The following is a 14693-nucleotide window of genomic DNA, read 5'->3' as shown; positions in this document are numbered from 1 at the left end:
ATTCATTGAGAGATCAAGAGAAGTGAGAGAAGTCAGGTTCCCAATAGCATTCGGGATCAAACCTTGTAACTGACATCTTGAAAGATTAAGGTAAACAAGACTACGGCCAATGTCAAACAACCAATCTGGTATTGTAGAATTGAAATTGTAGGGTCTAAATTCTCTACGTAAACCCAAAGACAATTAATTTGTAGAGTATGGGTCAAAGAACTAGAATTAGCAAAGGATTCATAACAAAGGATTATCACTCTTTTCACTATTTATTCATCTGTTTTCATACATTCCATGGTTTGTTTCAAACCCTCTCCCTCTATTATATAGTCACTCTCACCCTCATCTCCATCGTCCACGTGCTCCCCATCCATGAACTTGCTCAAGTACCTGTCACGTCAGGCAGCTTCTTTTCATCTCTGTGTGAGTGGCGGTAGGTTAGGAGGCACTATTCAGAGGTCTCCTCCACATAAATGCGGCCAGAAAAGCTATTGCAATGCATTGAATACGGTGGCAGCAGCCTTTCCCTCAGATATTTCCTCATCCTTATCGTTCCTGAATATGCTTTGAGCTTATCTTGATCAGGTGGAGTCCTCGGCAGTCAATCAGGCTTTTCCCCTATTCAATTAATCTCCGATATCATATCAGAGTAAAGCATCTTCCTCGGACAGGAGATGTCCTCCTCGGACTGAAGATATCCTCCTCGGACAGCGATGATCCTCTACCAAGAGGATTCCAATCCACCCTGGGCCTTGCATTCTCCGCATCCTTCTCTTCGGATGCGAAACAGTCCTCTCGTGGGTGTTCGCCTATTAACTTGGGCCTTATCCTCTTATCCCCCACACTTCTCATAATCTTTTATTCTATAAATGTGTTATTCTCTCTCATATTCTTAAAAAAAAAAAAATTATTATGCTCTCTCTCTCTCTCTCTCTCTATATATATATATATATATTATTTTTAATTCTTTCTTGCAACTTTACTTTTAGGTTGATGAATGAGAAATTTGAAACTTAAAATTTTTTTTTTTATCAAAATAAATTAGGAAAATATAATGCAATAGTTAGAATTATTGATTAAAAAAAAACCAAAAATGATAAAATTATATATTTGTAAAAATGGAGAGACTAAAATTACTTTTAGAAATTGTTGAATTTTTAGGGAGAACAAATTATTCAAAATAAAAGTTAGAAATTAAATTATGCATTATATCACATTTCAAAATAACTATATATTACCACCCATTACATGAGTCAATGACTAGTACTACATTTAAAAGCGGAAGTTGAGAAAAATAAATCCTAAATTATCTCTCATTATGACAATCGGCAAATCTAATGATGGTTAAATCTGCCAAATAGAATCATTAACACATTTCTAACCCAATGTAACATTTGGCTTCTTCTTTTTTTTCTTTTCCTTTTTTTAATATTTTAGGATTCTTAAGAATGTTGAAAAAATCTCTAGCATTCTCACGTTTAGTTGCAAATCACATAAAGAAATCAAACGTTTGGGTATTTGAAAGATTGTAGATTCCCTTTGAAAAATGTGGGTATCCACATTCCCCCATATTTAGAAAAAGTTACTTTAAAAAAAAAAAAAAAAATTTATAAACAGATAATTTCACCCATTCCTCCAACCCTTTAACAGACGGAAACAAAATTGAAAAATAGTAATTATAAATTGACAATTTAAATAATTATTATGCTTACGAATCACATGACATTTTGTAAAAAAATAAATAATCCTTATAAGATTTCCTATAAATAAACTAAATATAAGCATTTCATATTCCAAAGACTCTTATTCCATTCCTAATCGTACCAAACATAGACATAATTACATTCTTAGGCTTTTAGACTTCAAACATTTCATTCCCCTAAATCTGAATATCGGTAGTAATGCAAATTCTCCCAAACCAAAAGCCAACTTCCTGAAACTGATGGAAGACAATCCTTCACAAGACGTCTTTAATTTAAAGTCAGTCCATCCATAGTTCCCATTGTGAATATTTCATAATTTATTCAGATAGTTTATTAGTTTTGATGAAAGCATAACCATCAACTTGCAATTTCTCGCTCATTTACCCCTGCAACAACCACCACCATCCACCACAACAAGCATTTTATGGTCTGCCCACATCACAATAATACCTAAGCCACTACCATTCTTACTAATGACCGTTTATTATCTCCACCACCATTAATTTGCACATATGGAAATCCTTAGATTTCTAATATAACAGGAGCTTTGTTAAAATTAACCTCTTTCTAATATATATATATGTAAATGACGTAGAACCCTCCTTTGGGAGTGAACCATAGATATATGACTCCCCCGGTCAGAAATTCTCCAATTGTCTATGCCCATTAATAGTATGAGGTAGTTGACCTATAATATTGTTGGATTAGACTCTGAATCACACACAAAAGACACAATGTAAATGGACCAAGTTCAAATAAGTCAATTAAATCCAGCATTTCCCGGACCATAATCCAGAATCTTTGATGAGACACCATGGAGTTGTCTTCAACACCTTGGTTATTTGAGAATCTCAAAACAATGGTGTCTAGTCTAATACAAGTTACAAATAGCACAAAGTATGCAGCTGCAGATATGATGATTGCCTCTATGCCTCATGAAGAACAAGAATCCAACCCATTGGAATGGTGATAGTGAAGTTCCATGCGTCAGTCATGAAGAGTTCCCAAAATATCCTCATCTCTAAACAGATGATATCTGGAATAAAGTCCAAGAAACATATGTTAGGAGTACAGCAATTATTCCATGGTGACAAGAGAAATAAAAGGTGAATATGTTCGTGACAAATTTAAGTGTTTGGAGGAAGTGTCATGTGGATTGCTGTGTCAGTATCAACATAAAATGATTAATAAACCATTCCATATATATATGTGGAAATACAAAGGAAGCACAAACATTTCAACAGATATACCATCACCATGTATCATTTCTAGAAGCATAATTACTAAACATGATCAAGATTACACACAAAGCAATGGAAACTGAGGAAGGATTATAAAACTAGAAATTTGAAAATGAGTTTACTGCTTGATACCAACATAGCTTCAATATCAAATCAACGCTATAGAACTTATGCACAACAACATTGACTTTAAATGAGTAATTCTCTGTAAAGTGCAAAAAAATTGCTTTCTAAATTTTGTAAACAGAAGTGCCTCCAGGCCCTCCACTAGTCATGTATATTAAGTATTCAGAATATCTTGAAATAATGCAATGCTCATTCCGTAAGAGCATGATTTAACAAGATTGGAAAGGGATAGGTCATCTTTACTCATTTATTTTGGTCTAAAGTCAAACCTGTCATAGAACCCATGTTTCCCATGTGTTGGACAGTATACAAATAAAGTACAAAGGCCTTTTGGAATTACTATGTACAGTTCAACAAATGGTTTGATTTCTGGAGAGATGCAACACCACTAGCATGTCATACAAGAGTTTGCAATGTCCAAGATCACCAAAATGCGGCCTGCTTTCAAGAGGAATGCGACCCTTCTTTTCTCTCTTCTGTATATAAAGTTATGAACAGCATATTAAGTATTATTAACAATATTTTTCTGCAAACATGGTTAATGTCAGTTCCCTAGAAACATTTTCCTGATCTATGCCTAATGCAAAACATAGCTGTACAAACATAATTATACCATTTATGTAGCATTCCACTAAAGAGAATTTGCCCAGAGTTATAAAAGCAATTTTCGTGTAAACTAGGTTTGGCAGCCATCTAAGAGAAGTCTGAAAGCTATTTTGGTGGTTTGTCTCATCTAGGATGATATACTTGTTCAATGGATATAGAAGGAATTCAAACCACGTGTAACAATATTATGGCCATCACAGAGAAAACAGGCAAAACGCTTTATTGCTTTGGCTACTTTGTCACCAGCTAAACAATATCATAACTTATTTCCTGTCATTAATGCGTGCCCCTGGAACCACTCAGCTACCACAGCATGCTGAAATCTGTCAGATGGCACTATATTGCCTCTATAGATGAGTTGATTACAAGGCCTAAGTAGACTATGATAAGTTTGACAAAAAATGTTGACAAAATAAGATTAAAGAATAAAAAGCTTTACAGTGCAAATTAAAGGGTGATCTAATGATTAAATACATCCAATCATAATAAAGTTACCCAAAAATAACACCATGATAGAAATATAGAATGGCAATAAAATTCTCCTATTTTTCATGACATCGGCTATTATACATACATACATACATACATACATACATACATAAATGCATATATATATATATATATATTTTGCTAAATGAAAAAAGGGAACTAGCAGGTGAGTTCACTGCTCTTGGCTAACTTGAACCCTTCTCATGAATGGCGTGGGACCATCAACGCAATTAATGGGGCATACCAACGCTCAAGCTCTCAACCTAGAACTCTCAAGGTGAATAGTTGGAGAGCTTCCTACCACTAAAGCATCTCCGTGGGTGGTTGATATGGGCTAATATAAAACAAACTCTTTGAAACAAAAACATATGAAAGAAAAAAGACAACTATTACATATCAAATGAATGTTGACTGTCAAATACAATATTACATCACATTCATAAAATAAGATATGGCCACATGATAAAAGAAGAGTATAGCTTACTCTTTATCACCAAGCTTTACTTCAGTTCCTCCATATTCAGGCAAAAGAACTGTCTCTCCTTCCTTCACACTAACCGGAATAAGCTTCCCATCTCTACTATGAGCTCCTGGGCCCACAGCAACAACTTTTCCAGTGTTCAGCTGAATTATCAAGCAAAAAAGCAATGTAGACCAACAAGAACAATAAGTAACGGTACAAGAAAATATACATGAAAAAGTACTGCAAGAGTAAATCTCAACTGATGCTTGCCTTCATTCAAATTACTTCATGTTACGCGTGGGATCCAACAGTTTTGTAGATTACACAAGTACAACATGTAAACTATGCGAGTAAACTAAGTCTTACAAGTGGTGAAATTTCATTTGATGTGAGCAACTGTCACTATTTAAATTATTGCCATTGCTTCTATAATTCCCAGAACATAATTTAATCTCAGAGAAAAATATAAGACTCTGCTATTGTCTGATCTATCAGAAACTTGATAGAAGAGCAGAAAAGCAGGTAAGGCCATTCTAGTATAGATAAGAATTTATCAAACATAGTTGTCAAACATTCCTAAATTCATTTTCATTTCAAGTCCTTAAGTTCTTGTTCTAGATGTAATATGAAATAATCAAATAAATTTTAAAAAGTAGTTGTGCTAGTCCAGGAAAGTGTTAAGTTTTTTCAGCTCCTCAGTAGTAAAAGAAATCTACAACTGATTATTAGGATAAATCCATTTCCAGGGCCAAAGCATAATAGATATTGAAACAAATAAGAAATATTTCACATACAATTAAAGGAACATGACAAATAAAGAGGTATTTGAGTTAAATGGGAAAATCCCGAATCGAAGCAATTCCAGAAATTCAAACTAAAAAATAAATGAGTTGGATTACAATGTAAAAGCTCACTTAGAAAGAGTACTGAGATCAAATCCATACCCAGAAGAATCAGAATACAATACACAACTTATATGAACCAAAAAGGCAAAGACACAAACCAATCAGGAAAAGGTAAAAAAGCCTCCTCTTTATATATATAATTAAAAATATATATTAAAAAAAAAAACCCAAAAACCAGAACAATCCCCAGAGTCCAAACCCACATGAAACATTGCAATACAAAGCCAAAGCATGTAACAGAAGGGCACTATACAAGTCAAAATCAAAGTACAAAAAAGAAAGGAAAAGAGGCAGACCCAATTCCATTTTCAAGCAAAAACCACAATACAAAAAAGAGAAAAGATGAATCTTTCAAAGTTGGAGACTTTTCTTCCCCAAAAAACATTCTCATCAGCCAAAAACAAGAACCAATTACTTTTAGAAGAAAGAAAGAGAAAAACATTGAGAGTCACTCACCTTGGTGGTTTTCTCTGGAAGCAAGATACCAGAGTTTGTTTTGGAAGGAGGAACAATTTTCTCGATGAGAACACGATTGAGAGATGGGATCAAACGCTTAGCCATTGAAAAAAGATGGTATGAGATTGCTAGCGAGAACCAGAAGAAGAAGAGAGTGAGTGAAGAACTAGAACTCAGACTAGAACCTTCTTCTTTTGGGCTTTGGGGTTATGTTTGGAGGGTTTAAGAATGCTCATCTAACATAGTGAAGTTACGCAATTGCCCATGCCTTTTTTTTTTTTTTTTTTTGTGAAAAATAGGAAATATAAAAGTACAAAATTTAGTTATAAAATTTTAATAAAATAAATATTACTATATATTTTGATAATTTAACAGTTAAATTATACGTTTTTTATGCTCTTAATATATATGTTAAATTTTGTGTCAATCGAATATTATTTACTATATGATCTATAAGCTTATATTTTATACATAATTTTAAATTACAAAAATTTGTAATTTAAATAATTTATTGATTACATAATTATTAATCTTTAATTTTTAAAAATTTTGCAAGCATGAAGGTTATAAAAAAAGATGTAATCAATAGTGGATTTGTCAAAATTCACTTCTAATAAAAAAATATTGAGTAAAGTTGTAATTTAAGGCTACAATCAATTTTGTAGCTAAATTTTGTCTAATCTAAAATATGTTATCTTATTTTTTTATGACTAAATTTTAATTTACATTCTTAGATTTAAAATCATTTTAATTTTATATCCCAAAGATTAAAAATTAGTCAATTTAAAATTCAGATTAAAAATAGTATAAATTTTAAAATGTATTCAATTTTCAGATTATTTTTGAGATTGCCTTAAAAGTTGAATATATCTCAAGATGAATTTTGCAGTATGCACCACATGAGCTAGTAAATTTGAGAATTTTAATTTATTCATAATGTTTCTCAAAAAAAAAAAAAAAAAATAAAAAAAAAAAAAAAAAGTGAAACTTAGGAATAGTTTTTTAGATATTGTAATTTTAGGTTATTCAATTAAACTCAAGTCAACTATTTAGTCTCATAAACTATAATTATATACAAGGAAGTGTATCAAACTATCAATAAATAATAAGCTACAATTTTTTTTTTCCTGATAGGAGATAATAACCTACATACGAGTGTTGCATTGACCCTATAAATCACATAGTTTTCAATATTTAAAAAAAAAAAAAATCAAAGATGTATTTTTTCTTTTCAAATTTAAGTTGACGACTAAGTGTGTAATCAGGTAATGAGTCATGGATTTCATAACTGTCAATTTTCCCTTTATTTTTTGAGGAGTTGTATATTTACAACATTTTCATAATAAATCACAAATGGTGAATTGTTATTAGTTTTAATTTGAACTTACTATATGAATTACTTTTTTGCTACCAATAACAATAAGTAACCACCTGTCATTTAAGACTTATTGTGAAAGTGTTGTAAAAATGTAATGGACATAGCATTTCTTTCGTTCATGACTACGAAATCTGTGAAAAGTGGATGTTGAGACTTGAGAGTGTAATGAAAGAGTTTATGCAAATTTCAAAATATTAATTTCCATCCCTCCTATATGCATACTTAGAACACTTGCATCAGTAAGTGCAAAGTAGTGCAAAATAGAAAAAGTGTTGAGATATGCACATTTTGACCCAAAAAAAAAAAACACTCACATCAGTATGTGTAAAATTGTGTATAAATGCACAAGTGCTACAGTAATCGTGCTATATGTACGGTTATTATAGCTCGTGCATTTAATATTTTAGTATTTTTTTTTGGTGCGTTGGGTCTGTGAGAGAGAGGGGTAGTGAGTGAGGGAATAATAAAAAATTATAAAAGAAAATATTTTATTGAATAAATGTGTAAAATAGATAGACTAATGTAGGTGTTTTGTAAAAATGAGTGTGTAAAATATAAAAATAGTTTTTTTTTGTGCAAAATAGACGGAAAGTTTGCAATGACTGATGCGTTGCTCATTATGTACACTTGTTATTATTTTGAAATAAAAGTTAAAATGACTAGGTAATGATAAAATATATTATGTCTATTTGTCCTATAGTATTGTCAATTTTTTATTATTATTAAGACGACCTCTCAACAAGAAAAAAAGAAAAGAAAAAAAATGACATTTTCTATTGGCCAATAATATGCATTTTCTATTGGTTTTACAATGTAACAATTTTAATTAAGCTCAAAAATTTAATAAATAAAATTTTTTCTTAAAATTATTATATTTTTTCGAAGGTTGAGCATTCTATTAATATGTTTGACTGTGTTAGCGGTCGTTTAAGTGTGTCAAATTTTAATCTCTCAAAAATTGTACTCATCCTGTCTTTTAGTAGTTTTTGTTTTTTGGGCTAAAAATCTCAAAGCAGTCAGGCTCTTAATAATATGTTGCTTAATTATGTTCTCAACGTTCACCAAGTTTTACTTTTCCCTCACCATGAATGGTAATCTTTTTCTGGGTTGTTTGGTTCATCTTTCTGTTGGAAACCACCTTATAACTATTACTAGGGTTTCGATTTTTTGTCGTTAAAACTAAGTAAATGGGGGGTTAGAACTGTTAAGTTTAGTACTTTAACCATGCCTTTCAATCTAACACACTTATATTAATTGTATCAAAATCAACTGTTATGGTTTGTTTAATTATTTTTATATTCCTATCTTATAGCCTTGCTGTTATGTAACACTCTTTACATTGTTGCAACAAACATCAGCACTGAACCACGAGTTGTGTCTTGTTTCTTGTTGGATATACATAGAATGATGATAGGCCAATTACCTAAGGACCAAACTGATTGTTGTTAAGAAAACTACAAACTTGACAACACCATCCTCTCCCTTATCATCCCATGAAAACAACTTTCTAGTAACTACTTAATGAATTGGAATACCATCAATTAGCTAATTGCATAAACTAACTAGTCCTCCATTTGGTTTATTTATATATAGCTCATTTCTTCCAATATGTACCCAGAACCCAATTATTAATTTAAATTCTAAATCCCATAAACAAATTAAACTCCTCTCTCTTGGCCATTATCATAGCATTAGAGGCATAATGGCTGAGTTGCAGAGCTGTGGTTTGGCTCGTCATTTGGCGACCGGTAGGTGGACCTCGGTTTTTGCCTCGTTTCTGATCATGGCTGGTGCAGGTGCAACTTACCTTTTTGCAGTCTATTCCGGGACATCAAGAAGAACCTTGGATACAACCAAACCATGCTGAACACAATGAGTTCTTGTAAGGATATTGGTGCTAGTGTAGGGATTGTGTCAGGGCTTATTGCTGAGATTACCCCCACCTGGTTTATACTCCTCCTTGGCTCATTGACCAACTTTGTAGGCTACTTTATGATATGGTTGGCTGTGACAGGCAGGATTGCAAAGCCACAGTTTTGGCAAATGTGTCTCTACATTTTCATTGCAGCAAATTCTCAGAATTTTGCAAACACAGGTTCTCTAGTCACCTGTGTCAAGAATTTTCCTGAGAGTCGATCTATTATGTTGGGTCTGTTGAAAGGGTACGTGGGGCTTAGTGGCTCATTACTTACACAAATGTACTTAGCCATATATGGTGATGATTCTACCTCATTGATCCTATTCATAGGCTGGCTGCCTGCAATTATATCGTATTGTTTTTGTATACCATTCGTGAAAAAGAGGTGAAGGTGAAGCAATCAAATGAGGTGAATGTTTTTTATCACTTCCTCTATCTCTCAGCAGCACTAGCTGTGTTCTTGATGGCAATGACTCTGACCCAACAACGTGTTAACTTTTCGGCGACAGCCTATATGGCGAGTGCCATAGTTGCTTGCGTTTTTGTGTTCCTTCCTGGCGTGGTGGCCATAAGGCAAGAGGTGTTACTATGGAGGCAAATAAGAGAGCACCCAAATGACATAATTATCGAGAAATTACAACCGGATGAGCTCCAACAAAACCCTACTAAGAAGGGAGAAGAACCTAAAAAGTCTTTCTTTGCTGATGTATTTAACAAGCCACCCAGAGGGGAAGACTATAGCATCTTACAAGCAATATTCAGCGTTGACATGTTGATTATATTTATTGCCACACTTGTTGGACTTGGATCATGCTTAACAGCCATTGACAATCTAGGACAAATTGGAGAGGCCCTTTTATACGAGCCAAAAACCGTGAAGACCTTTGTATCAATGATTAGCATTTGGAATTACTCAGGAAGAGTCTTCTCTGGGTTCATATCAGAAATCTTACTCATGAAATATAAGGTTCCACGTCCAGTTCTTTTGTCAGCGGTTCTTTTCTTCTTAAGCATTGGACTCGCTATGATCGCTTTTCCCTTCTCTGGTTCAATCTATGTGGCATCTTTGATCATCGGTTTCACATTTGGTGCACAATTACCATTGGTTTTTGCTATCATTTCTGAGATCTTTGGGCTCAAGCACTACTCCACGTTGTTCAATTGTGGACAAATGGCGAGTCCAATTGGGTCATTTCTATTCAATAAAGAGCTCACTGGAAGGTTATATGACAGAGAGGCAAAGAAGATGCCTGGATTGGGGGGCGAAAAAAATAAGGTTTGCAAAGGGGTTCAGTGTTTTAACCTGTCTTTTAAAGTTATGGCTCTTGCAACATTAATTGCAGCCTTCATTTCGGTGATTTTGGTGGTGAGAACTAAGGAGTTCTACAAAGGTGACCTTTACAAGAGGTATAGAGGTGACACGTTCATCAGGATTGAAGAAGAGGAAAAGGAGAAAGACACAACAGCTGCTGCTAAGTGAAAAGTTTTGTGGGATTGTGGTGGTGAAAAATGTGGCATGTACCAGAACCTACAACGTTCTTGCAAAACCTTTGAAGATCCTCTCTATTTAATTAGTTCATTTCTAGGATGGTTTGTTTGATCTTTGTTTAGTTTTTTTTTGTTCTTGTTTTTAGCTCTGCTGTGAACGCAAAAAATGAAAAATGTACTTCCAATTAAATAGCGTATCAAGCACTTCAAATTTCAATTTCATGCTGCATTATGAAATGACTCAGCTTAGAAGACATTTTATATAGGTTATTTTCTAAAATAAAGCTCATCAGTAATTAAATATGAAACTGATATGGAGATTAAAGGCCATAGTTATAATAAATAGCATAAGAAAAAATAGTTATAATAAATAACAATGTTTGATCTCTGGAATCCAAATTCAGGAATATATAACACGAATCACGTGGTCACAATAACAGAGATGTTAGCATTCTCTTCAATTCCTACAGTGATGATTGTACATTTGGCCCCATTCTTGCTTTTCCAGGTCAAAGATTGTTCAAGCATAAAGATAACATGACAATTAATATATAAATGCCACGTCAACAATATAATAAATAAATTTAATTGTTTTATTTATTTTTAAAATATAACATGTCAAGTGTAAAACTTAGGTATACTATCTTAAGTGCAGTAAAGCAAGTTCCACAATTGAATTCAAAGATGTGACCATATGAATGTTTGTGGATTTAATTGAGAAACCTAATGAGCTGCGCCTAGTTTAACCTCCAAACAACTGTATTCCTCTTGTTCGTTGAGTTTAGGACGTGTAATACTGCATTTGCACAGTGCCTGCTAATGGACCGAACAGAGACTTAAATCATCTCCAAACTTGGCAATAACTAGAGCCAACTACAGGCTTCTATATAATATTTATGCATTCCCATCATGAACTTAAACTGATCTTCACAGACGCAAAAACAGACAATCATGTTGGGTTGATAGTTAATGAAAATGAAAATGGTAAAGAGATATTGGCTGAAATTTGTTACCAAATCAATCAAATTGAGAGTGAACTTGGTTGTGAAAAACATTTTCTTTCTTTAGAATCTGACAAATATTTGGTTATTTGGGGAAGGTTTAACATAACATTCAATATCTAGCAAATAAAAACAATGGCTTAAAATAACATATATAGTAGGAAGAAATATTTTGAAGAAAAAAAAATGGTGTGATATGCTTGGACTTACACCTATAGAATTATTTATGCTTATTATGATTTTATATTAGCTGCTGCAATTGATAACGTTCCCAAGACAAGATGAGATAAAAAAAAAAAAAGAAAAAAAAGAAAAAAAAAAAAGATCTTACGAATTGTGAAAGGAAAACAAGTAAATTAGTTTTGTTGATTAGCAGCATTGATTTCCATTCAGAAAGTGTGGTATTGACTAGCGGTTGAATCTTTCATGCCTACAACTACAAACAGATAGGGAAAGAGAAAAAAAGAGTAAACAGAAGAGTGAAGAACTAACTAAAGATATACTTTACACATTATTCACTTGATTAGAATTTAATTATTAGTGGCAAAGTGCATCTTCCAATGTTCCACTACTTTGGTGGATTTGGAGAAAGGGAGCTTAATACTATTCCATCAAAATCCTTGAGTTGAGTTAGTGTAAGAAGAGAGTGATTTATCAACCAAAATAAAAGTGTAAGAAGAGAGTGCAGAAGAAACTATAGGGGTGAAAAGGGAGGATGTTGTCACAAACTGGGACGGGAGGAAAGTTTTGATTAAAATAGTAGCCCAATATATATCCTTTTGTGCAATGAGTTGCTTCAAGATACCATACAAGATATAAAGAACTCACACCAACTGAGTAATTTTGGGTACAGACAACAAGGCCAGAAATCAATAGTTTGTTGGCTTAGTTGGAATCAATTGTTTAGAACAAAGAATATAGAAGTAAAGTCTCTCATTTAATACTATTGAGAAGAGTGACTAGTATGTGTATATATATATATATATATATTAATAGCCAAAGTTTAGAGAAAATCCAATTAAATTTTAATTGGATTCTCAATTTTGTGTCATGTGTCCCATTTAATTTTTAATTTTATGCTAAGTGAATCATTGAGTATAATAATCGAAGAGTCCAAATCTAATTACATTCAAAATTGGATTTGAATTGGAGTCCAATTTTCTGCTGTGTGTCCATCTAAGTTTTTAATTTTTGTGATAAGTGAATTATTAAGTGCAAAAATTGAAGAGTCTAAAACCAATTAAATTCTAAATTGGTTTTAGAATTACTTCTATATATATAAAATATGAAAAACCATTGCATATTTTAGAAATGTATGGTTTGAAAAAAGTGTAAGCTAATATTATGTATAATTTGAACATCTTCTAAAAAATGTATAATTTGAACCATATATATATATATATATATATATTTTTTTTTTTGATAATCTGCAATTCATTACTAAAAGAAAGAGAAGCATGGTGGATAGTCCTCCTTACAAGCTGCTGAAAGAGCAGGGGAAGATTATCCTTATTGAAAACAAAAGACATATTGGACATAATAGCAAATTTGGCAGCTTTATGAGCTACTTCATTGCTAGATCTCCTCATCTAAACAAAAGACATAATTTTGATTATTTTTAATTGTACCCGTGTATATACACGAGGCTACACATTGGTTAATAAAAAATAATTAGGCTCAAACTCATTGATTTAAACTATTAGGTCAAGTGGGTTTTTATATGTTATATTAACTACTCAATTAGAATATAGTAGTAAAAATTTAGCCTTCCGTGTAGCGACAATTATGGGTTGTTGGGTTTTGTGGTGGTTGTTGAGGTGGGCTTGTGGTGGTTTTTTTTTTTTTTTTTTTTTTTTTTTTTTTTTTTAAATTTAATTTAATTTTAATTAGGAGTTATAGACTTATAGTGGCTATGGGTGTTTGTGGTATTTTAATCAAGATTTATAGTGGCTGTAGGTGTTTGTGATGGCTAGTTGTAGGTGCTTGTGGCAGTGGGTGGTGGCTAGTTGCCATGGTTATGGTGGCTGGTTGTGGCTTGTTGCTATGGATTTTTGTGGGTGGATGTATTATTTATCTTAATGAGTGATGTACTAAAATAAGAGATAAGATGTAGGGTGTATTGTAAGGTGAAGTGTTAAAGTAAATAAAGTAACTTTTTGAGATGCTAAAAGCTAAATATTTTAGTAGCTTCAATGTGAATACTTGTAAATCATACACTATCTGTGGTTTTGCCAAGTGGTTTCACCAAATTACATAAATTATTTTAGATTTTAAAAGAAAACATTTATATAAAAAAAAGTCTAATACATCTTAAATTGTAGCAATATAGACATAGTGTAATCTAACTCTTCTTATTTTTTAATTACTCCACTAAAAAAAGGGACTAATACATCTTAAATTGTAGCAACTGTATACTACCCTAAAAAAAAAGGTCTAATGCATCTTAAATTGCAGTAACGTATACTATACTAAATCTTCTTATTTTTTAATTACTACACTAAAAAAAAAGAGGTCTAATGCATCTTAAATTGCAGCAACGTAGACGTAGTGTAATCTAATTATTCTTAACTTTTAATTACTACACTAAAAAAAAGTCTAATGCATTTTAAATTGCAACAACGTATCTAATTCTTTTTAAATATTTCATACTTTTTTTTATAAAAAAAATAGATATAATTTTTTTGTTCTTATCTTCTTCTCCTATAATTTCTAAGTTGATAAAAAATCTTAATTTGATTGCAATCAAAATTCTCCATCTAATCCTTTTATTATTAAGAGTAAATAAAATCTTCTGGGTATTAAAAATTACTAAATTAGTATTTTAAGTTTTATCTTTTTTTGAGGAAACGGTAAGGAAAGTTTTTGGATCTAGCTCTACTTCCTTTCCGATAAGTACGGGAGAGTTAATCCTCTAATCTATTCTGCTTA

At 32.2% G+C, this 14693-nt stretch overlaps 1 protein-coding gene and 1 pseudogene across 2 annotated transcripts; one reads left to right on the top strand and one right to left on the bottom strand.

Annotated features, from left to right (window-relative positions):
* Positions 1–2435: 2435 nt before the first annotated feature.
* On the bottom strand, positions 2436–6186 carry LOC112035803 (10 kDa chaperonin, mitochondrial). 2 transcript variants are annotated; one of them, XM_065770799.1, is made up of 4 exons: positions 5981–6186; positions 4641–4780; positions 3402–3537; positions 2436–2730 (listed from the first exon to the last, which is right to left on the bottom strand). In XM_065770799.1, the coding sequence occupies exons 1-3, from the start codon at positions 6083–6085 to the stop codon at positions 3450–3452; spliced, it is 333 nt and encodes a 110-aa protein (XP_065626871.1). In that variant the 5' UTR covers positions 6086–6186; the 3' UTR covers positions 2436–2730; positions 3402–3449. The 2 variants fall into 2 exon arrangements, with proteins under 2 accessions (XP_065626871.1, XP_023924404.1); XM_024068636.2 differs by lacking the exon at positions 3402–3537.
* Positions 6187–9060: 2874 nt separating this feature from the next.
* LOC136066476 (protein NUCLEAR FUSION DEFECTIVE 4-like) lies at positions 9061–13085 on the top strand (annotated as a pseudogene).
* Positions 13086–14693: the final 1608 nt, after the last annotated feature.

The sequence above is a fragment of the Quercus suber genome, unplaced genomic scaffold, assembly GCF_002906115.3.
Source record: "Quercus suber isolate HL8 unplaced genomic scaffold, Cork oak 2.0 scaffold_36, whole genome shotgun sequence".
Taxonomy (NCBI): domain Eukaryota; kingdom Viridiplantae; phylum Streptophyta; class Magnoliopsida; order Fagales; family Fagaceae; genus Quercus; species Quercus suber.
Note: the sequence above shows the minus strand (reverse complement) of the source record. Positions and strands in the feature narration are given on the sequence as shown.

What these genes read in the sequence shown, in the direction of transcription:
- LOC112035803 (XM_065770799.1), bottom strand. Translation starts at nt 6,085, where the DNA reads ATGGCTAAGCGTTTGATCCCATCTCTCAATCGTGTTCTCATCGAGAAA. An exon ending in TTCCAGAGAAAACCACCAAG is followed by an intron (nt 4,781 to 5,980) that starts GTGAGTGACTCT and finishes TTGATAATTCAG; the next exon opens with CTGAACACTGGAAAAGTTGT. An exon ending in GTAAAGCTTGGTGATAAAGA is followed by an intron (nt 3,538 to 4,640) that starts GTAAGCTATACT and finishes CTTTATATACAG; the next exon opens with AAGAGAGAAAAGAAGGGTCG.